This window comes from Perca flavescens, chromosome 18 (assembly GCF_004354835.1).
Source record: "Perca flavescens isolate YP-PL-M2 chromosome 18, PFLA_1.0, whole genome shotgun sequence".
Lineage (NCBI taxonomy): Eukaryota > Metazoa > Chordata > Actinopteri > Perciformes > Percidae > Perca > Perca flavescens.
The window spans coordinates 24,905,969-24,929,552 of NC_041348.1; the positions used below are offsets into that span (position 1 = coordinate 24,905,969).

Genomic DNA, 23,584 nt, shown 5'->3' on the forward strand with positions numbered 1-23,584 from the left:
ACAGTGTTAAATTATAAAAAGTCCTCTCTAATGTTGTGAAAAAAGGCTATACCTACAGAAAAGTTCAAAAGACTCCTTTGTGTGTGCGAGCATGTGTGTTTTCTTTCAGTTTGAGCGACTTCTGTCAGGTTTTCTGCTTATTTATATTACAACAAAAAAAAAAAAATCTGATGATGAAACAAAGAGAGGAGCAGCTGCCTGCTGGCATCTACATCCGGGCCACGTAGGTTCTGTTTACTCTTTAATATTCCAGTCATTTAAAAGGAGGTCACATTCACTGCATAACACAAAAATACATAATCAGACAGGATACATTTACAGTGATGCCTGCTCCGGTTTGTCATTTTGAATCAATGCAAGTGGAGCCTCAGGTGGAAAAGTAATAGTGGTAAAGACAAGGATATAAAGGGAGGAAGTAACAAGGTGCAGAATGCCAGCGCGTTCACAGTCTGGCTGTTATTGTTTGGTCTGGTTTTTGACAGATGTGCGAATATACACACATGCAGTCAATGTTTTACGATGCTGGGACAAAGCGGATCCATTGATAATGCATCGCAAAATGTCAAAAAGAATGCATTATGACAGATGATAAATAACAGGTTTTAATGCATTATTGCACAAGGGCAACACTATGATTTGTACAACATTTATAATGGAGTGATTACTGACACCTGCATTCTTTCAATACACAATGATAGAGTTTCTATCCAATATAGTGAACAAAACAAAAAACACATCAAAGCTAATATGCAACAGTGAAAATGATTGAAATGCAGTATGTGCAATTTAACTGAACCTTTACAGTACATAACTTCCATCTCTTTGCTTAAGTGTTGAAACTATTCCTTTATTTGATAGGTCAACAAAATCAACAATTTTGATTCCAATCATTTTTCAAGCCAAAATGTGAGGATTTGCTGCTTTTAATTTGTTTACATCACTGCAAATTGAATATTTTGGAGCTTTGGAATGTTGCTCGGAAAAGAACAAGCAATGTGAAGATGTCACCTCTGTGATTTTGCTCTATTTTCTGACATTTTCTAGATTACAATACCTAATCCAATGATACTAATAGTGATAGCCCTGTTTTGCTTATTTCCTTTTCTACTTTGTGTTGTGTTTCTTTAGCACATTCAGGGTCCTTGGACAAGGGGCAGAAGAACTGCTTTTCATTGCTTTATTAAAACATCTTAATCCAAAATCATCTCTTAAAATCAAAAGGAAACTCATTTCAGCATGGGTTTCGTGATACAAGTTATCATTTTAATATCTAACAACTTTTGCTCCTGACTTCGGTGGAGCCTACCAAAAAATTCACACTTACCTTATCACAAGGAGGTTGACTGAAATGTTTACAGACAGGAAGTCCAACATGACATAAACTCAACATCTTGGGTACATGAAGGGTACCCAGATGTTGAGTTCATGAGCCATTTTACACATCATAATTATATATACACATAGGCAGATTATTTTGCTTTTGTTTATGATATGACGTTTTTTAATGCCGTTTTAGTCCCTGCTGCTGAGAGGAACTTCAATTGTATACGTGGCTAATATGGAAGACTGCGGATGATGTATAATCAAACTCTTGCATCTGAACCACTGTGAGTGAATATGCAACAGAGTGATGTGCAGGAAGCAAAGCAGCTTTTTTAAATTGGCTCTTTGATGGTTTCTGCATCTCACTGGAGGGTATGAGCATCAACAAATAAGCATGAACACACATGCTGTATACACCCACACGGAGAGAGCTACACATATGCAAACATACCTCTCAGAGAATTGACTTAATCACACTTTGTTATTAGTTGCAGGATAAACATGTAATCCCTGCAAAAGACGTCCCTGCTGACCCCCGCATCAGAATAATAAGCAGCTTGATCAAAATGAGCTGGAAAATGAAATCGATGCATTGCCTGTTCCTGAGATCCTGTAAATTGACAAACGGACAAGAATAAATCATAAGTTTGACATCAGCAACGCATAATGTGATGGGGCGGCTGATGAATTATTCACACAAGGCTATTGATTGTAATGCAATGTGGCGATTGTATTACAATGCGGCGCTCTGTCACATTTCTCCTATTCAAATGTAAGTATCATTTCAGTACAGTGCCGATATTTATGCATGGAAGTAGGCTTTTACATCCAGAACACGGCCTAGAAATGGACATCTTCAAGCCAGAAATGCATGCAATGAATTCTGCCATTTATACAGAAGTGAATTAAACAGTCTGAGGTCTCAGAGGGACTAGCCCAACAGTCACAAATAGCAAACTCTGCCAACTTCTAAGCCCAGTATCTCCAGTCTCTCTCCTCTGAAGCTATAAACCCTCCCTCCTGTGCCGCGGCTTCTCTGCTTAAACCTCTTCCTCCTCTCTCCTGATCATGTTCATTCAAGGCCTTTTTCTCCTCAGCTGCCGTCCTGACTGTCCCCGTCACTCTGTCAACACACACACACACACACACACACACACGCTACTGCGTTTCACTCAAACCTTCATGACACCCCCACACCCAGGACGACAGGAACGCCCTATACTCCCACCGAGTGATGATCAGCCTCTTCAGCTTCCATTTGTTAGATTCTGAGAAGGAATTGGATATAGAAGCCACGGTTAACGGTTAATGCTGCAGCATAATGGAGTTTGGTTAAGGTGTTAGTATCAATACAAGTCTTATCTCAGGCTTTATTGATGCCGCATCACCGTTTTGTTTCTGAATGCAATGCTAAGATGTAGTCATTCTATCTTTACACCTTCTGTAAATATCCAACAGTCACCCCAAAATCATGCAGATGGTCACTGGTGTTCTGCCAACATCGAAACACTGATTTGATGGCTTTTCCTTCTGTTGCATTGGAGGAAGTCTCGAGTCTCCAAATGTTTACTAGTCTGCCTTTTGCACAGCAAACACCCCCCACTTGTTATGGAAGGAAAAGCACAGGTGTTACTAACAAATTACAACAATGATGGCTCCGTTTTATTCAAGTGTTCCGGTAAGCCATGACAGTGTGACAGTGAGCCAGCATGCACAGAAGCAAGACCCTGAGCTAGAGCAGCTAAATGAAAGTCAGCCACCCTTCATTTTATTATTTACACCTGTGATTTTCCTACTGCGACATGTCAAAGTTTCTGCTGTGAGACTAATCTTAGACATTGAAAAAACACTGCTGACATTGTCATTGAGTCATCCTTGGACTTGTTAGTCACATTCACAGGTTTAAGACACAGTTGCATGCTGATAGTTTATCAAATCAATCCTGAACTCAGGTCTCAATGTTGTTGCCTCATTTCTTATCCTACAGCTGTGTTTTTATGGTGTTCTAGTGCGCCCTAGTGGTCGACAGCAGAACTGTAGCTAGAGTCTGCATAACTTCAGCACATAATGTGACACAGCTGAGAGTGGAGAGGGTTAGAAAAGCAATGAATGAAGTCTTGCGAATTATACCCACACACAAGCTTAAAATGAACTACAAAGTCATAACAGCCATATCCAAATGCTGCATACTGTTATTAGTTCAAACAATGCAAATGAAAAGCTATATTAGATATATATAATCCATCCATTTCCTCCTTTCCCAAGCTTAGTCAGCCAACTTGAACACATACAGTAAACTGACCAACCATTAACAATGTCCAAAATGTTTCAAGGTTTTGTCGAGCCATTTCAATAGTGCTATAATAAAAATAAAAACTACATAATACAACACCCACATCTTGTTACTGGTACCAAGAAGATGTTGCTAAGACAAAGTAACAGGACTCAGGTTGACGATGTAAATAATAGAACATTATCATTTTTTAAATGTTGTTTAGTTGTTTAGTGAGTCATTTTTCTCTGCTTTCGGTCAGCACTCACAGCCAGTCACATGAAAGAAAGAAATTATGAAATGATACTCCACTGTTTTTCACTCCTATATTTAGTTATCCATCACACATTGGACTACTTTTTCCTGAACAACAATAGCCTGCATTGTGATGCACTTGGGGAGATCCTGATTGAATGTGTGGAATGTGAATGATGGCATTATGGCACATACACACTTGACCCTGAGCAAGTATAAAGCCTGAAAAAATATTTTTACAGGTGTGCAAAAAGCAAAAATGACCATGAGGGCCAAAACAGGTGAGATCCAAAAATATCACCAAGTACAAATGAAGATGAATGTGTCTTTTTTTGTATTGATGGGTGCAAACAAAAGACAGGGAGCAGATAGAGCAGTATTAGTGTGACATGTGTGTGTAATGTATGCTGATACATCGTGTGTCAAAGCCCTGCAGGACAACAACCACAACCATGCCTCCAGACTTCCAGACTGTCAGGACATCTGTCATTGCTGACAGTCATATGCCCTGCCATGTGTGCATGTTTGTGTGAGTGTGTATGTTAGGGGGAGAGAGGGAGAGAGAGAGAGAGAGAGAGAGAGAGAGAGAGAGAGAGAGAGAGAGAGAGAGAGAGAGAGAGAGAGAGAGAGAGAGAGAGAGGGAGAGAGAGAGAGAGATAAGGATGGGTGAATCTTTGGCAGCGGGTCATTCCAGAGAACATGGGAACAGCCGTGCTTCTTAAACATTCATGTCTGGTATCCTCGGTGGCAGGGTTGTTTTCTCTCTCTTTTTTTTGCATCAGAAATCAAAAAAGCTCAACCATGTTAGAGAAAACGTACAGATACACATAAAGGCGTGTACTGACACGTATACGGACAATATGAGAGCCTGCATAAGTGTATGAGACTCCATCCAGACCTCCAAAACTTATTGAACTGAAGCTATGCAGCTTTTTGCAGTGAATGCAGCCACACATATCCACAAATGGAATTCATGACAGTAATTTTCTGGTCGAAATGTCCACTTCCGACTCAAGTGTGCCCACAAAGTGTGTATTTCCTCCTAAATTGATCGAGTTTTGACTGTAAATAACATTCTCTTGAGATAAACTGCATAGCAAAATGCATTTAAAATGAAAACTATTTAAATATGTGGCACCAAATCATTACAGTAAGAGTGTACCCTTTTACCCTTTGAATGCATTTATACTCTTATGACACTAGGGGGAGCAGTTAACACACACTTGGACAAAGTCTCACAAGGAAGAATTAGGGGGGTGGTTATAGGCGATAACCATAGTTATAGTAGGTTTGAATGCGATCTTTTTGTAGTAAATTTAACAATGACCCTAAATCTGTGTCCTTTAACCTGTTTATTTCCAGTTCATATGGAGTATAAGTACAAGTACAGCAGGTCAAAGGGTTAATGTGTAAGGACACTTCATTAAGAAATGATGTAGATCACAGAGATGCTTACAGAAAGATTCTGAAGCCTTAAAACAAGCAGGGCCTGAATTGTGGACAAATGGGTGTGACTCCTTAATAAGAATGAAAGTCTGAGTACAATCCACACTCTGATGTCATGTAATTTAACTGGACGCTAATCTTTTAATGGCAAAAAGATATCGAACAATATCGATATTTTACACGTTTTCCCCTGAATCCTCAAGAATATATAGATTTACTGAAATAAAACCTACTATTTAAAAATTTCACACACACAAATTGACTTATTGGGCTAAACAGGTGTTTAAAATACAAAGTATTTGGATTTCCAATATGTTCATAAATGTCATCACATATTATATTGAGATAATACTTATTGCAATATTCTGTCTATGTATCACCCACGCCTACACTATGATGCAATGCGATGAGCAACCAATGATGTGGTTTGATGCTGAACCCTCAAATTCAAGCTCAGTTTCACCACTAGACATTGCATATTGGATTGTTATTGTACATGCATCTTGCACTGGAATATATAACTTAAACAGTGTGAGGTATAGGCATATATGTGTAATAAGAACTGCTACTACTTCTTGTTGTGTGTCAACAGAGTGGTGTCTGTTGGTATACTGTGACCACAGCATCCTGTATTTCACTGCTAATTATGATTATTACTCCATTAATCCCACTACCAGTTATACAAGACTGTTGAGTTTTTTTAATTCCTGCCCCATCTTTTGAGGGGTGGTGCTATACCTGCTCTCTCCTTTTTGCTTTTAGGGCAATACATGCAAAGGTTTACACACATGCCATCCCTTACCAAAGTAAGTCTGGTAGTATAACCGTGTAGTAGTGTTAGTGTCACTCAAATACAAGTGTCCAGTCTACATGGACTCAATATAGGCCTCATTACACAGCAAGCAGATATACAGACAAATGACAAATAGGAAAAACTTAAATAGGCATAAAAACACAGATGTGGGCACAAAGGGGTCACTGAGGTTTGATGAGGATGAAAACAATGTGAAGGATATCCTTTGGTCCTCACAGATCGTAGCCCAACTGAACAACCACTGGAGATTTTGGACCAAAGAGTTAGACTACGCTCTCCTCTAACACCATCCAAACTGTCCATCCTTCCAGTAAAGATAAACAGACTCAAATATGACGAGAAGGATTAAAGCGGTTCTGGAGGCTTGTGGTAGACTATGACCTTACATTATTGGTTTTGTTGGGGGATAACATTTTATATATTTGTATTATACAACATATTTGTCAGGAATATGATTAAGTCCTGGACTGATTTCCATTGTTGTCTCTGATGTTTACACAGTCCTCCAACATTTACCCAGACAATCATTCAATTTCTGACAGTAAGATATAATAGAAGGTTCTCTGAAATTGTTCATACGCCAACTAGTCATGCTTTTATTTTGGAAATTGCAGAGATACACGATAAATTAAACGTGTCCCGTGTATCTATTTGCAGTTCCTCATGCTCAGAGATGCTGCTGCTGTCAACCCGCCCTATAGCTCTTCTTAACAGTAGTGGAGTCTTAACAGGGGTTCCCCATTCACAAAGCCAGAGAGAGAGAGAGAGAGAGAGAGAGAGAGAGAGAGAGAGAGAGAGAGAGAGAGATGAGACATCCCCTCCTCACTTGGCTGCATTCGGTTTACCGACCCAGGAGAAGCGACCATGCTGTGGAAACTAGTTGAGAATGTCAAGTATGAAGATATTTACGAGGTAACGTTACCGTCCATCTGTTTGCGGTGTTGAGGACTTATTAGACATGCTTTGGCGGAATAATGAAGTGTTAAGTTGTGTGAGGTGTTTTGCAGCAGGCTTTAGGCCTGTTATTTTGTGAGGTGGTGACTGTGAATATGAATTGGAGGACATTTCACCCCATGACAATTTCGTTCAGACAGATGTTTGGCTCATTTGTTGTTGTTCAAGTGTTCAGAATATTTGTTTTGTTTGTGGCTATGGTGTGGAACCACTCGCTTTCTGGACTGTAGAGTCAAACGGAAAATTGTAGGCTAGTTCACCTTTTCTGGAATCCTCACATATGGGATTATAGACAAATATGATATGGCACTGCATTTTTTTTTTTTTTTTTTTTTAGCAAATTCATGCTTAAAAGCAACTTAAAAGTTAAGATTATTTTGAATAATTTTTTGTGTAAAAAAAAAAAATCTCTAAAAAGACCGGTGATGTTGCAAAAATAGGCAATGTATAAAATAGTCGAATTGCAAGTTCATGGTTTATTTTAATTTTTAAATTCCTGCAAAAGAAACATAACAGATACACGCTGGGTCGATAATGTGTCAGAATTATGTAAATCATTTGGCTTTGATCCCAGAACAATATATGTTTTTAACACGAGCGAGGGGAGAGGGCAACGGGAGAAATACCGCAGCGCGCGGGGGGCGAAATGATGCTCCGATCATGCTCCGGCTCGCGCTGAATGGGCTCGAGCACAAAGCACCCGAAGAAAAGGGCAGCTCGCGAGGCCCCTCGGCTCAGCCCGGTGGGAAACCCTTGTCTCGTGCCGCACATGGCTTTCCTCCCACGGCTCGAGGAAGGGGAGGCTATAATGTTGTTAAACAAGTCATCCAAGAGGGCGAAGAGGGTGACGGTAATGTCACAATATAAAGTTTAATCACTTCTTTTGACTCGTGACAGCATTCACACGAGCCCCTCTTGCGCCCTGTAGTGTCTCGGGTGTGTGTGTGTGTGTTTTTCACACAGACTGTGTGTGTTTTTTTTTTAGTAGGCTAATAAAAGGCAGCTGCAACACCGCATGAGCCACCGTTTATTCAGTGTGTACTCTTCAGTGGGTGAGCGTTGTGTTGGAGGTTAGGTTAAATGTCTTGGAGTGACTGGAGAAAAAATCTTAAAATGTGTTCACCTCTGTGCAAGTAGCCTATGTGTCTGTGCGTAAAAGTAGACCTTTTTTTCTCTTTTTCTTGGTTTACTTTGGAAGCCTTTTCTACGTCGCCTTGCATTGGCACGAGGCTGTTGACCCTGGTGGTATTAGTGTCATGTTGACCCAGTGAGATTTACAGCGAACCCTGTCCGCGTTGTGATCCACCAGCTTGATTTATGTTGGTTTTTATAACGTCAAAGTCTGTTTGCGCAGACGTGGTTTGTGCAAAAGTGTCTCAATATAAGAGATAAGTGCGTCTATTCTGCATCAGATATTGGTTATTAAAAAATAAAGTTTTTTGTGATGGGGAATTCCTCACGGATCTGGTCACCCTGTTCGCTTTCTCCTGTGAGAGAGAGAGAGTCCTCTTTCTATCTCCTGCTGTTCGCGCGTCGTTTCGGCTCTCCACGGAATTTAAACGTCACTCACGGTTGCGCGAGAGGCTTCACGCTCCGTGTGTCGCCAGTCCCCTGCCTCGCGCACATTAATATTCCTGTAAGTCTCAGTCATGAATAACAATTACACCGTATACCGGGGCTAGAGGCGGGCGCTCGGTGCTCACACTCAGAGCGGCGGCAGCTCTGGGCGGAGGAAGGTTCTTCATGGAGCTGTAGACCAGGTCGTGCCTGCAGATACAAACGCGCTGCCTTTACCTGGGATGAGTTAGAATTTAGGCTATCTCGGCTCAACACTATCTTTAACATCCCGCTGTTTTACCGTTAGCCCGCTCGTCACACCAACAGAGGGTTTACAAATGTTAGTTCACTCCTACTCCACTGCGGTGAGTTTCCTTCCTTCCCAATGTCCTATTTCAGAATTATTTTGCAAATGGTGAATCCATAGACATTGCTATATGTGTTCGTTCTAAGACATTTTAAAATTAGGCTATGGCATGTTCCCTCCAGGCTCTTAAATGCTTTTTATTCAGGAGATTCAGCTACTTTGGCTACATCCCCAGGGGCGATCTACTCTAATAAATGCATCATGATCCTGGGCCTCCATATGGTTTTTATTTCGTTAAAATGTGGTTGCAGTTCTGCAAGGAGTTCATTTGTTCTCTTCTTCTCTGCACCCTCTTCAAGGACCGGCATGACGGTGTCTCGAGCCACAGCTCGCGCCTGTCCCAGCTGGGCTCGGTATCACATGCGGGTCCCTACTCCAGCGCGCCACCGCTGTCTCACGCGCCAGCGTCGGACTTCCAGCCTCCGTACTTCCCGCCACCGTACCAGCCGCTTGCTCACTACCAGAGCCAGGACCCGTACTCCCACGTCAGCGATCCGTATTCCCTGAACTCCCTGCACCAGAGCCAGCAGAGCGCATGGGGGGCGCGGCAGCGGCAGGACGCCGGGGAGCGGATGGATAGCTCCGCTCTGTTGGCGCAACCTCGGGCCTCGCTGCCTCAGCTGTCCGGGCTGGACCCACGGCGGGACTACGGTGTGCGGCGGCCTGATGTGCTGCTGCACTCCGCTCACCCGGGACTGGAGCCCGGTATGGGCGACGGACTGCTGCACGGGCTACATGGGATGGAAGATGTTCAGGTGAGTCAAAGAGCACAGCTGAGATTCACGGAGGTTAAAGTGCATGTAATATCTTTTCTAGTTCCAGGTTTAATTTTTTTGTTTCGGTTTTTATTTTATTTTTTATTTTTTGGGGGAAAAGTTATTTTAAAAGATATTGGGATCACTATATCCGAGAAAGGTAAAAGGTAAAACTGCAAGTCAAAGAGCACCGTGTACAAAATGCAGAATATGCCAGTGCAATTATATTCAAGTTTATTTGATATTATCTCAATAGCACATATAAAATATATTCAATGTAGTCATGAATTTAGCATTCCCATTTGCAGTAAAGCACTAGGCTATTTAACTAAAACAAACATTTTACTCCAGATATATACATCTTTGCATGCCAAAATGTTCCTAGTTTGGATGGCATAAAATACTACAAAATTAAAATAAAAAAAATGAAGAAAATTGTAGTGGAAGAAACGGATTGGTAATGGTTGACAGTTGTCTTCTTTATTGTCTCTGTGCCTTTAGAGTTAAGGTCAGTGAACTCAGAGCAGCTCCCTCAGGGCTGGACTCCCAGCAGCTGGAGCCTAAACCCAAATGGCCCACAGCTAAGGGAGCTGAGACATCTTCTTTGATGAGAAGATGCTGATGTGTGGAATAATTCACAAACTCCTGCATGGAGCTCAAATGTTGCTTCAAATTCACCTTCCTTGTCTGCCATACTCATTTGTAGACTGATTTGTACTTTCAGCAGAAAAGTCTGGAGAAGATGCTGCAATATTTTATCAACTTTGTTGTGTAGAAAAATTGCACTTGTGTTTTTATTTTATTTTTTAACTATCCAATTGTGTCTACAAATTTTATTTTAAAACGTATATTGAGTATTTTTTATTATTATTATCAAATCCAAACTATTAATATGGACTCATGGTCCAGATAAAAGACAATAATTACATTAAATAAATTGCATACAAAAGCGTTACATCCATGCTCCTACTATTGCTGTTACTGGATTTATAGAATTGGAAGGCTGTCATTTTTGTTTTAAGGGATAATATAGATTTGTCTTGTTTCTGCCAAGATACAAAATATACAAAACCAGCTACCAAAGACCTGATGAAATAGACTTATAGTCAGCTGTGTAGGATTTCATCTTCCTCTTGTTTCCCCTCAGGGCACAACCATCACGAATTGTTTGCCATTTAACCTCAACATTAGATTCTCATTTCTGGCTTTCCGTATTTGTGTCACGCATTTATTAACCCCATTTCAATTTGTTTTAACAAGTTCTATTATTTTTTTTTATATACGAGCGTGCAGCACTGATGACAGCAGCAGGTCTATTCAACGATGAATTTCTCTCACAGGATGATGAATGAATGAGATATGATGAATGAGGATTTGCATTTGTGTGAACAGCTTCTTCTTTACGAGTCACATCATGATGAATAAAAAGATGGACTGGATTATTAGTCGGATTTGTTTGCTCCGTGGAAACAAACACATAAAGGCCTATATGTTCCTGCTTTTCCATACCTGAAATGAATCCTGCAGGATTTTGTGGGGTGGAAAAGTTCCACATGCTCGGCTTATTACAGTGCGGATATTCTTGTTTAAAGCATACGACAATGATTTGTATATCTTGCTCCAAACAGACCATTGACGACACAAACGGAACGAGCATCCTGGATCAATCAGTAATTAAGAAAGGTAACGCACACGCACACGCACACACACACACACACACACACACACACACACACACACACACACACACATAGTGCGTATCACTATCTTTGTGGGGACCCCGTCATTGACATAATGCATTCCCTAGCCCCTTACCCTAACCTTAACCATCAAAACTAAATGCCTAACCTTAACCCTTACCCTCACCCTAACCATAACCTAATTATATCCCTAATCCTAAAACCAAGTCTTGTCTTAATGTTGTGGGGTCCAGCATTTTGGCCCCACAAAGCTGTCGGGACCCCACAAGTATACTGGACTACCGGTTTTTGGACCCCACAAATGTAGTTAAACGGGAACACATACACACACACACACACACACACACACACACACACACCTACGTCTGTCTCTCTGTGCTCTCTGCCAACAGTCCGACGAACGACAAGATTCAATAGCCTACAAACAAATATAGCTAGGCTTAAAAAAAAAAAAAAGGTTGAGATTGAGACGTGCCATCTTATCTCTGGGTCTCTTTACTCCCTGTACAGTTAGTATCAGTTGATGGAACTAACGATCACCATGCTTGTATCATTTATTTTCTTAGGGAATATGCAGGGTCCAAAATTTTGCACCATCTACTAGCCAAATGCTGGTAAAATATGCAAGTGGCTGGTAGATTTGCTTCACTCACCAGCCAATAAACAATGGTAATCTATTGGGTTAGGATATGACACAATTTGAACATTCACTAGCCATCTGGCTGATGGACAAAAAAAGTGAATTTTGGACCCGGGCTATATGTGCTATGAATTATGATTTATGGTGCGTAGTAACTACAATCTCTCTCATAAAAAAAGGGCAGGACTTGGATCTAAACTGGACCACAAGCGACATGTTTTAGACTGTTAAGGTGGCTCCCTGGTCCATGCAGGCACATCTTGTTTTTTGGGGTCTGTGTCCCGGATTATACCGGGTTAACGATCCCGGTATATTGACTACAGCAGGCAGTGTGTCGCTGACAGGCTGCCGTGCTGGCGCCCTGATGATGTGCGGTGATTTAGTTACGGGGTGTTGAGTGACTGAGCTCCCCGCGGGGCATTTAAGCCGCTGATGTAATAAATGGCACCGCTCACGGAGATCTCGTGAGCTCGTTTAGAGCTAATCTGCGGTATTATCCCCCGCGGAGCCATCAAAACCCCCTCGCACTGGCCCCTACGCATGCATGCACGAGGCTGGCTGCTGCTGCTTCTTTTTCTTCCTTATTCTTTTTCTTTTACGCCATTAGCGCGAGCATTAACACGCAGGATGAAGGAGCATCCGGTGCTGCCGGTGGGAGTTAAACCGGCCGTGGAGAAAAGACTAGGAGGTGGTTAATGTGATTTGAGAGCGCGAGCCAATCAACAATCGATAATATTGTAATGAGAATGTCGCGCGACATTAAATAACAGTAAATGCCCGGCGCGTGGGCGCTTCATTAGGCCAGGGCCGCCCTCTGAGCGCGCGCGCGGTCTCTCTCTCTCTCACACACACACACACACACACACACTGAACAAAGTTTGACAGAAGAGATTGAAAAGATGAAAAACGTGATTGTTTTAGAAAGACGTTTATGTGAGAGAGCCACTCACACCGCCTCTCCTCTTCCAGTTCCCATGCCACACAAGAACATGGCCTCTCTGATGGCCGGCAAGGACGGCCTGATCGGGGGAATCACCGTCAACATTAACGAGGTGTTCTGCTCGGTACCGGGCCGCCTGTCGCTGCTCAGCTCCACCTCCAAGTACAAAGTGACCGTAGGGGAGGTGCAGAGGAGACTGTCCCCGCCCGAGTGCCTCAACGCCTCCCTGTTGGGGGGCGTGTTGAGAAGGTACGACTGCAGCCTTCACGCAGGAATAAGATGCAGGCCTATGCGAGCTTGTGGCTCGTTAAATATGCAGGGGATCTATTAATTAAACCCTGAGTATAATAAGAAAAAAAAGGCCTCTGTATATGTGCCACTTAACTCACAGATTCTACTTAACATTAATAAAATCTCTGGAGACAAAAAGCTGATGACTAGTGCTTAATAAACTTCCCAAACTTTGAAGCGAATAATGGTCATTTATTTATATAATGCTCTGTGAGAGGATTCTTGTAATATTAAAAAAAAAAAAAAAAAAAAAAACTATTTCTTAATATATGTGCCCTAGTTTTTTTTAATTGTGCAATTAACATGAATTGGTTCCATTTGTTTCTACAGAGCAAAGTCCAAAAACGGTGGGAAATGTCTGAGAGAAAAGCTGGAGAAGATTGGACTCAATTTACCTGCAGGAAGACGCAAAGCTGCCAATGTCACATTACTAACATCTCTTGTAGAAGGTGACTGATTAACTGTTTGACTCCAGAAATACAGACACTACAGACTATATACTAACATGTTCTTTGCTCCTTATGACAACGATTTCAACATCACCAACTGTCAACAAAATGACAACGACCATGTATTTATAGAATGGCTGAAAGAATATAATGTCAGCATTATGAATATTCAATATTTAAGGAGAGGAGGACTGTGGTTGCTGATTTAGATTAAATGATCAATTGGTTAAAGGCTCGGTTTGGGCCTATGTTGTACGCCAACATGTTGGCTACGACAAGTTGCGGCCTCTATTTTCCATATATGCCTCGCTTCTCATACATATAGCCCACTATTATATTGCCCATCAGTTTGGTCATTTTTAAGACAACCAAGTAATTTAAGGAGAATATTTCTTTCTACATTTTTTAAATGTTAACAGGTCATCAGACATTTTGTAGAATTGAGAATCTTTTTTTGGAACTGCGTCTACATTTTTTAGTTTCGTTCAAAAAGCTCTCTTTTTCTCGAACACCAGGTTATTATAACCTACCGTTCATTTCCACCACAAAACTAAACAATTTGACCACTTTCTATTGTTTTTGCATCAGCTGGGAGGACGTACAGCTTGGTGCGTAAAAGGATAACGTTCGTCTCAGTTTTAACAAATCGGTATACCCAGGGAATGGCTTAACAAAAACAGAAAAAGAAACACGTGAGGGTGTACAGTTCAGTTTTTGTGTGGCGGGGTTATTATTTGTCTCTATTATGTTTCCATTGACTGGAACCGCACGTCTACCGTTCCCCAGGTGAAGCCGTCCACCTGGCCCGGGATTTCGGTTACATCTGCGAGACGGAGTTTCCCACCAAAGCCGTGAGCGAGTACCTCAACCGGCAGCACGCGGACCCCAACGAGCTGCACACGCGGAAAAACATGCTGCTGGCGACAAAGTGAGTTTGATGGACCCGTTTGATTAGATTGTGTTCCCTCATACAGGGTGTTGTCTGTCATAGACTATATCATGCATGTCTGCAGTGTAAGGGCGATGATACCGGTGGTAGGCTAATGACATTATACCCGATGAGCTGTAGTTTAATCATATGAAATGAGCAATTTAGGTATTTAAACACATTCAACCACAGCCTCATGGAGAATAACCAGTACAAATGTCAGGGCCCTGAGACAATACCATCTGTCTGTCAGCACAGAGGTATGTGAGAACAAAGTGCTCGGTGAAGAGGGAGATAGTGATTTTTTTCCCCCCCAGTAAACATCGCAAAAAATAACCACACCTTTACAAAAACATCCAGTCAGTCTGGAGATATTTCAGCAGCAGATGTTCCCCTAATGTCCCAAAGATCCGCAACAGGCATACATTTATGGCTGAGAATCTCCCTGTTTGACAAAGTTTACAGTTCCAGGGCGCCACTTTGAATTGCATAACTGTCACACATACAGGGTGAAAAACAGGCCATTCTTTTTTCTGCAAGTAGTTACATGTCTGATGAATTAAATTACTGTAAAATTAAACTCTCCCTCATTTTCCTAGGGCTTCTGTGGCCCCTCTTGAGGACCCCCTGAGGGTGCAAACCTCTCCGGTATCCTCTGTGCTTTACTCTAAATCACACACAGTCCATTTTGCCACAGTGAACATGGCACTGACATTTAAAAAGGAGAGTGAGTTTTTCTTAATGAAACGCATCAAACTCGATATGGATCTAACCTGTAGTGAAATGGCTGATTGGAAAATTGCCACACTGAAAAATGAGGGCAGTCAAGTTCAATTCAGAAATGAGCAGAAATCTGCATTAAAGTCAAGAATCTTATAGTGACTAAACAAAAGGTAGCAAGGCATTCATTTTCACCGCCTAAATAACCTTTAGCTTACATGAACACTTTAATGTGCAGCTCACAGACATTATTAAATACGAGCTCTGAGGTTGCTAGTGTATGTTTGACCTCTGCTTCTGGGCTTAGAAGTGATTCGTTTTACTGGTACTCCTCGTAAAAGTTACTTATATTAATCCATTTTTTATGTCCGTTAAGCTGTGGAATTGAATCCAGGATCTTCTGATTACTTCTAGCAAGCGAGCAACACTGATTTTCTTTAAAGAAACCAGGGTAGGAGAGGTGATGTGGATTTATTAATGTGGATTCAATCATAGAATTACTTTGGATTTTTGCCTATTTTTTTAACAATGACCAAAAAAGCCTTTTGCCAACTAATGAGTAGTCCTGTTCTATGTCTGTTTATTCCCCTGAATGAGTTTTCTAGATGAAAAGGAGCTGTAAACAATCAAATATCCCTTCAGGAAGCTTGTATTTGTAGCTTGCATAAATAGTGCTGTGTGCTGGCCTGCACTACATAAACCTGCCTCTGTGTGTGTGTGTGTGTGTGTGTGTGTGTGTGTGTGTGTGTGTGTGTGTGTGTGTGTGTGTGTGTGTGTGTGTGTGTGTGTGTGTGTGTGTGTGTGTGTGTGTGTGTGTGCGTCCGTCCCAATGTACTCAGTATGTACGGTGTGTTCGGTGGTGGATGTTTGATGCTCAGATTCAAACCTGTTCCAATACTGAGCGTCGGTGCTGCCTGTTAGAAATTCATTATTTAGCAGTGAAGTGTTTCAAGTCGTCAGAAAACAACAGCCTGAGCCACGAGTGTAGCCCGGGGTGGCGGCTTCTCCTCTCTACTCCCCTAACCCCAGCTGGGCTCGGCCTGCACAGCCTGTCACTCATTTGCTGGAGCTCTGCCCTTAGGCCGCTTACAGGGTGTGTGTATGTGCGGTTGTGTGTGTACGTGCATGGGGCGTGCAAGTACAAATCTGAGGGAAAGAGAGAGCGAGAGAAAGGTCTCTTGAATATAAAATGTGGGCCTAAAACCAGAGGATGATTGTGGCCGGGTTGGTTCAGTGGGTAGAGCAGGCCCACATATATTTAGAGGTTTATGCCTAGACGCAGAGGTCCAGGGTTCCACTCTGACCTGTGACGATTTCCTGCATGTCTTCCCTTTCTCACTTGTCCTGTCCATTAAAGGCGGAAAAGTCAAAAAAAATAATCTTAAAAAAACCCAAAAAAACAGGATGATTTCCTGAAATTTAACAAGAAGAACAAGGTGAAGACGTGGTTTTCTTTTACTGTTGCATTTTTTCACATGTGAAGTATGAAGATTCATTTGATGACCTCTTGTCTTAAATTACATATTAACAGTTAAAGATTGGCTCTTAATGTGGAGGCCTCAAACCGTACAACTTTTCTTGCGCTAGTATTAGTTTCACTTCATTTTCCAGACTTAAAAGGGCTAGTGTTTCTGTACAGTGTTCAAATCTGTGCGATTGGCTTTTTTTTGTATTTTCTTAGTGCATTTTGCAGTTACGGTATTGTGGCAAAATATTTTTCTCATTGTAGAAGATAATTTGTCAAACATAAATGATGTCATACTGAGTAGACGTTTAAGGTTGAGAGGGTGTCTAACAGAGAGTCTTATCTAAAGCATCAATAAACCGTTTTTGGTGTCAAGCCTTCCTGAATCGAAGACAGAGCTTTGTTTTAGATTTTGAGAGAAACAAAAAAAAAAAAAAAAAAAAAACTTCTTTACAGATTCACAGACGGTAGCTTCAGCCAGAATGTGTCACATGTTTTTAGGGAATTAAAGACTCATCACATTGAAAACTCTCATGCTCTCTCGGCGCTGCCACTTTGTCCAGGTAAAAGCATGCTGCAGCAGCTGATTGCATCAAGTTCATGCTTTATCTCTTTTCTTTTTTCAAAAGCATTTTGGAAGTCACAAAATAAAACAGAGGTAAACAGAAACTAGTTGAAAGAAAGTGTGCCACGCTCCATTGCAAAATAAGCCTTGGAATGCACTGAACATCACTTAAAGGGGTTAAACATGATAAAGTATCAGAGGGACTGTTTTTCCTTTGGGATAGATTGTGTCATATGAGCTGCTAAAGGGAAGTTACATATACAATAGGGTAAACACATTCCTTTTCTCTTGTGATTTGGCACACAACATTTAGAGAGGCCGCAGTGTTTAGTTTTAGGAATGATCGTACTGTGGCAGCAGGTGGTCAGTTTGCACCATGTGGCTGAGGGAGAGTTGTTTTGACAATGTAAACGAAGAAACCATCTTAAATGTGGTCATGGCTGCACAACACTGGCGCACCAAGCTTTTGCTTCAGTTGCCATCCCAGTAGGGAGTAGGTGGGTGGGGTCATCCTGTCTTCAGGAGCAGCTGAACCATTTAAAAGAAATGTATCAGTCTGGGTTTTAGTTAGGGCTGCACACGACATGAGGAAAATGTGCGATAACGTTGTTGAATATCGCGATAAAGATATTACTTGCAATAAATAACCACATTACAATGTACTCAGTTCGGCTGCTTTTAGTATTCTAATAAAATACAACAAATTGCTTGTTGAATTTAAAGCATGTCTAACATTCTTTTATTGAACAAACTGAACATTGAATATAAAAAGCACCACTAAAACATTTGAATGTGTAGTTTTCCACTGATATTTTCTTTTAACTAACACAAAAAAATTAGTGCTTAGCGCAAAATATCGCAGCCTTTCGTGGTGTGTTTATCGCGGCAGCTGATGTTGCGATGACGATAAAGAAACAATATATTGTGCAGCCCTAGTTTCAGTGATGGTCAGAATGTTGTTTTAGCCTCTCTCCCAGCCTAACAAGAATACTGTTCTAGGTGAATCACTGCTCTGCTTTTATTATCCACTAAACTACTGCAACAATTTATTGCAAATATGTTAAATGTGCTGTGCATTTAGATAGCAGAGCACTTTTGGTTAAGACAAGCTAGTTGTTTTTCCACAGGACATGACGTGTCCAATAAATAAGATGTACTAAAATGCAGCTTAAAGTGAATGTACCCCTTTTCCTTCAGTGCAGTTAAAGCACCATTTTTTTTTTTTTTTTTTTGTAAAGATTTTTTGGGGGCATTTCTAGGCCTTTATTTATATAAGACAGCTGAAGACATGAAAGGGGGGAGAGAGGGGGAATGACACGCAGCAGAGGGCCGTACAGCGGATTCAAACCTGCGGCCACTGCGTCGAGCAGTAAACCTCTATATATGGGCGCCTGCTTTACCAGGTGAGCTTCCCAGGCGCCCAGTTTGTTTATTAATAATACTGTTGGTTGTATTCAGTTTTTTTAGGTGTCTTTGCAGTGACATCTGCAACTAATGCTGCGAAATACCCTCTCTGTCTTCCCTTGAGGCTGTTTCACCACAAAGGCATCTCAGTAAGATGTTGGTGGTGGTTCTTTCGGGTGCATTTGCTGAGCTTTTAAACTAGGCAGCGGATGCACACATTGTATACCGTTATTGCTGACAGGGTCGGTATTGATAGGCATTTTAGTTCTAATTGGATATCGGCCACTCATTGTGCTCTGATATTCTGCTATTTGATTATTTGTAAATGTACTTTCCCCTTGGGGATTAATACAAATCTCATCTTCTTTACATATTGACTGCAGGCAACTTAGAGATGTTTTGGTCATGTTACACACAAGTACGAAGCAGGATTCTGTTGCATTAGCAGGTGCAGTAGAGTGGCAAGTTATAGAATATTAGTTTTCTATCTTGTTGTGAAAACTCTGTGTCAGCCTGTCCACTAACTACACTCAGAAACAATGAAAAAGAGGTTTCTCATGTTTGGAAAACAATAAAATTATACTGAGTACTGCCACTGAATGTCCACTATAAGCAGTATTACTATTTTTGGGCAAACCCATAAGACGAGGCAGAGTTCCCTCCTGATGTCTTGTGTCTTCTCCCCTGCAGACAGCTGTGTAAGGAGTTCACAGACCTACTGGCCCAGGATAGGACTCCCCTGGGCAACTCCAGGCCCAGCCCCATCCTGGAGCCCGGCATCCAGAGCTGCCTCTCCCACTTCTCCTTCATCACGCACGGCTTCGGCTCACCTGCCATCTGCGCAGCGCTCACCACTCTCCAGAACTACCTCAACGAGGCTCTCAAAGGACTCGACAAGATGTTTCTTAACAACCCTCCCAACAACCGGCACGGGGACGGCGGCAACAAGGCCGACAAAGAGGAGAAGCAGCGGAAATGAAGCCTTGGGCGGGGGCGCTGAACGGGAGGCAGACACACGTTACTTCTAGCTTTACAGCACTGCCACTGATCTGCCACACACAGGGCTGTGGAGGAGAAGGAGGAGGAGGAGGAAAAGGAGGAAGGCTTGGTAGAGAGAAAAAGGCAGAGGAAGACACCTGTGGGCCAGTGTCAGAGAGCACAGAGGGATGTTTCATCTGTGTTACGTTCTTTTCATTCCCCTGAGGACATGATGGTTACTGTGTTACATCCATTTCGCTCTGCCTGCCTGCATCCTGTGAGACTGAGATGCAGTGAGCAGCCAACAAACATTATGTGTGTGTGTGTGTGTGTGTGTGTGTCTGAGTGAGTGAGTGTGTGTGCGCTTGTGTTTGTCCTGACACAGAAAAAGCATTGTGGGTATGAAGATTGCGTGATGAGCACTCTATCTATCTGTGAAACAGGTTTGTCTGGTTACTTAACGCAAGTATGAGGGAGGGTGTTAATTTATGTGTGTAAATATTTATTTATATTAATTTAAATGGATGGTTGTGTAAATAGGTGCACCAGCTATTTGGGAGTAGGCCTATTTATCTGTGATTTGACCTTTGTGAGCCGCTGTGTGGGAGTGGGGGGCTCATCCAGTGTTTTTCTGTTCTTATAGAGCTGTTGTGCTGATGATGGGTAGACATGCTTCTAATTGTCCAGTGATTTCATTTCGATCACATTGATAATAAACCATGTGTTTTATTATGCGAGGTGTGCAGCCTGCGCCTTTTCTCCACCGAGTCCCACTAAGGATTGGGGGGGGAGGGGGGTCAGAGTCACTTTTACTTCAATCCATTTAAAATGTAAAACATTATATATTCTTTAGCTGATGTCAGAGCATTTATCTTTAGTTATTTACTTTGATATTAATGAACATATGTAAGCTAATAATTTACATCTGGGGGATTAAAAAGAAAATGCAACTTTCTGAATGACTGTAATTAGAGTTGGCCCCAACACTAATCCTGTTATTCTGGGAAATTCATTGTAATGGTTCAGATTCACAGGCCGGGCATCGTCACTTTCATCTAAATGAAATTTGGGTTTCCTGTTTAACAACCGCCGTCTGTTTATCACAACAGAAATGTCGCACTTAGGTACCAGTGGAAAAAAAAAATGAAGATCTAATTAATAGGCCAATGACGGCATTAAAGAAAACCATTACATTTAATTTTACTTTTCATTTAAACTAATTATTCGCTGCAGCAGACAGTACATTTCCGATCACTGTGAAGACATGGTACAATAAATAAACAGGGCTAAGAATTAGTATTTTAGATATTTATTATAAAAATCAACTCCGTTATCGGCCTGAAGTAGGTAAGGCATAATCTAGCCCTTCATTTTCTGGCAGGGGGGAAAATATGTGGAATGCGTAAAGAAATTGTGATATTTAAAGGCACAACCTTTGATTTGAATGTAAATAAAAAATAACCCCACCACCAAAACTGCAAACACATTTGCATTGATTAACGGGATAATACAAGGACTGGACAGAACTAAATCAGAGTCATTTTGGTTTTCTGGTGCTATTAAGGCTTGTTTACCTTAATGTTTCCAAGAACAAGAGTAAAACAGCTCTTATATAGTGACCATCACTTAGTGAGTATATTCCATGTTCAAGTCAACGTTTTCAGTTGTATACTTTCCCAAAGTTGTAGTTTATAAAGTCAAAAATAGCTAAACAGCCCTTTAATTGGCCTATATTTAGCCTAGTTATTGCTGACATGTTTCATTATAATGGCATTGTTTATGGCATGTAGTCCAAGATTAAAATGTACAAATAATAATAATAATGATAATAATTAAATAATAATAATATTGTTTTAATGCAGCTTTGTAAGGTTTAAAATATAGTCTAGAGTATGTATAGCTTATTGCAAAGCCTCTGAAATGAACACACACACAACACACACACACACACACACAATGATGGATGCTGCCTTATTCCAGGGAGATAATTGGCTGTGTTTTTCGGCCAGTGAGGCCCTCGTTTCAGAGAGGCTTCTCTCTCTCTGCACGCGCGCGGGGGGAATAGAATCGTGCCTCGCGGGCCCGCTTCTGCGGTGGGGATCTTCTGCCGGTGTGCTAATGACGGGAGAGCGCGAGAGACACGAAAAAGTAGAGAGACAGAGAGAAAAGCTAATGAGAAAGAAGAGAGACGGAGAGAAAGAAAATAGGGAGCTTGAGAGCAGAGAGAGAGAGAGAGAGAGAGAGAGAGAGAGAGAGAGAGGGAGAGGAAGAGAGGGAAGGAAAGTGTCCCGCGGGCTCAGTGTGACCCGTGGAGTGGAACGCCGCGTGACGCAGGTGCAGAGTTCAGCACCCGCATGTCCGCGAGCGATTCTCGCTCAACAAAGACAGGAAGCTGCTGAGCATTAATGGCTACAACAACGACAGGTTGGCTGGAACAATAAACAAACAAGCCCAAGAAAACAAATCAACAAACACGGAAGGTTTAAACTAGCCGTAAGAGGACGAGCGACACTGTCGATTTAAATATTATTAACTGAATGAACATTTCATGTTGGCATAGACTTATGTGGATTCATCAACTGACTGAAATGTGTCAATCAATGCTTCAAAAACGGTGTAAAAGACAGGAATATATAAAACAGTGTTATTCTAGTTTAGGAATTAAAAACTTAGCTATACCAATATGTTGGTATACACACCAGAAAAGAAAACGTATATAAGTATGTCAGACAATATATGGGTCTCAGTGTCAATTAGCTGCAGTGAAAACCTTTTTTTCCTTCTTTTAAAAAAAACTTATATGGAAGAAATCTCCATATATGCTAAAAAAAGGGAATGAATAAATAAAAATAACTTAAAGCAGCAAGTGGTGCACTGAATCAGCTGGGTGATAAGGACAATGATGGATACTGGGATGTGTGTGGAAGATTTTAGTTTTTCTAACTGAACAAAACAGCTAATCCTAATCTTATTTAAGATTAATACAATAATGAAATACATTTTAGTTGTAGATTTAAAAGTCAAATGAAATGAATGGCAAAAATGATCTCCCATACTGAACTAATTTACCTATATGTAGCGGCCGGTAGCAGAGGTGTGCTGCCTTGCTGCTAAAACAATTTCCTCTTGTAGGACAATAATGATCTTAAATGAACAGGACTGAATTTACAGGCTTTTTTTTGCTCACGTATTTGTGAACATTTTGTTTTTCTCTCCTCAAACTTAGAACCCAATCAAGTAACTAACGTTGTGCAGGTTTTGTTCTATCAATATGTAATAATGTTCTATACAACCACCTGGTTTTCACAAAAGAGTTTTCCAAGATCATGCAAATAGCACAAATTATATAATCTTATTATATATAGGCTATTAATATTTACTTGAGTAGAAATTCTTAAAATTATTGCAACTTCATACAGCTTTGAACATACAGATTTAAAAACACTAACAAAAAATGTAGAAAATATTATATAAAATGATATATCTATTATTGACTTTAGACTTTAGTAATGTTGTGGCACTGATTTGTATAGTGTAGGTGACATTTAAAGAGCAGTGCTTTTAAAACGATGTCACTGCACTGAGAGTGTACAACAAACTACCATGTCAACGGTCGCACAACACGTACTTTGACTTTTTTTTTTTTTTTGCTTAAGGATTTTAATCCTTTCCAAACATGATTTGTTTTACATTTACAACATACAACTTTACTGTTTACTCCATAAACAAGATATTTAGTTATATACAGAACATAAAATATC

At 41.1% G+C, this 23,584-nt stretch overlaps 1 protein-coding gene across 4 annotated transcripts; it reads left to right on the plus strand.

Annotated features, from left to right (window-relative positions):
* The first annotated feature begins 6,954 nt into the window (after nt 1-6,954).
* On the plus strand, nt 6,955-19,830 carry tfap2b (transcription factor AP-2 beta). Of its 4 annotated transcripts, none has more exons than XM_028605521.1 (7): nt 6,955-7,022; nt 9,288-9,743; nt 11,372-11,427; nt 13,042-13,272; nt 13,645-13,763; nt 14,550-14,691; nt 19,536-19,830. In XM_028605521.1, exons 1-7 carry the CDS (start codon nt 6,975-6,977, stop codon nt 19,822-19,824), a joined length of 1,341 nt encoding a protein of 446 aa, XP_028461322.1. In that variant the 5' UTR covers nt 6,955-6,974; the 3' UTR covers nt 19,825-19,830. The 4 variants fall into 4 exon arrangements, with proteins under 4 accessions (XP_028461322.1, XP_028461321.1, XP_028461324.1 ...); XM_028605520.1 differs by having other exon boundaries at nt 11,372-11,426; nt 13,053-13,272; XM_028605523.1 differs by lacking the exon at nt 6,955-7,022 and adding an exon at nt 8,960-8,986.
* The last annotated feature ends 3,754 nt before the right edge of the window (nt 19,831-23,584 follow it).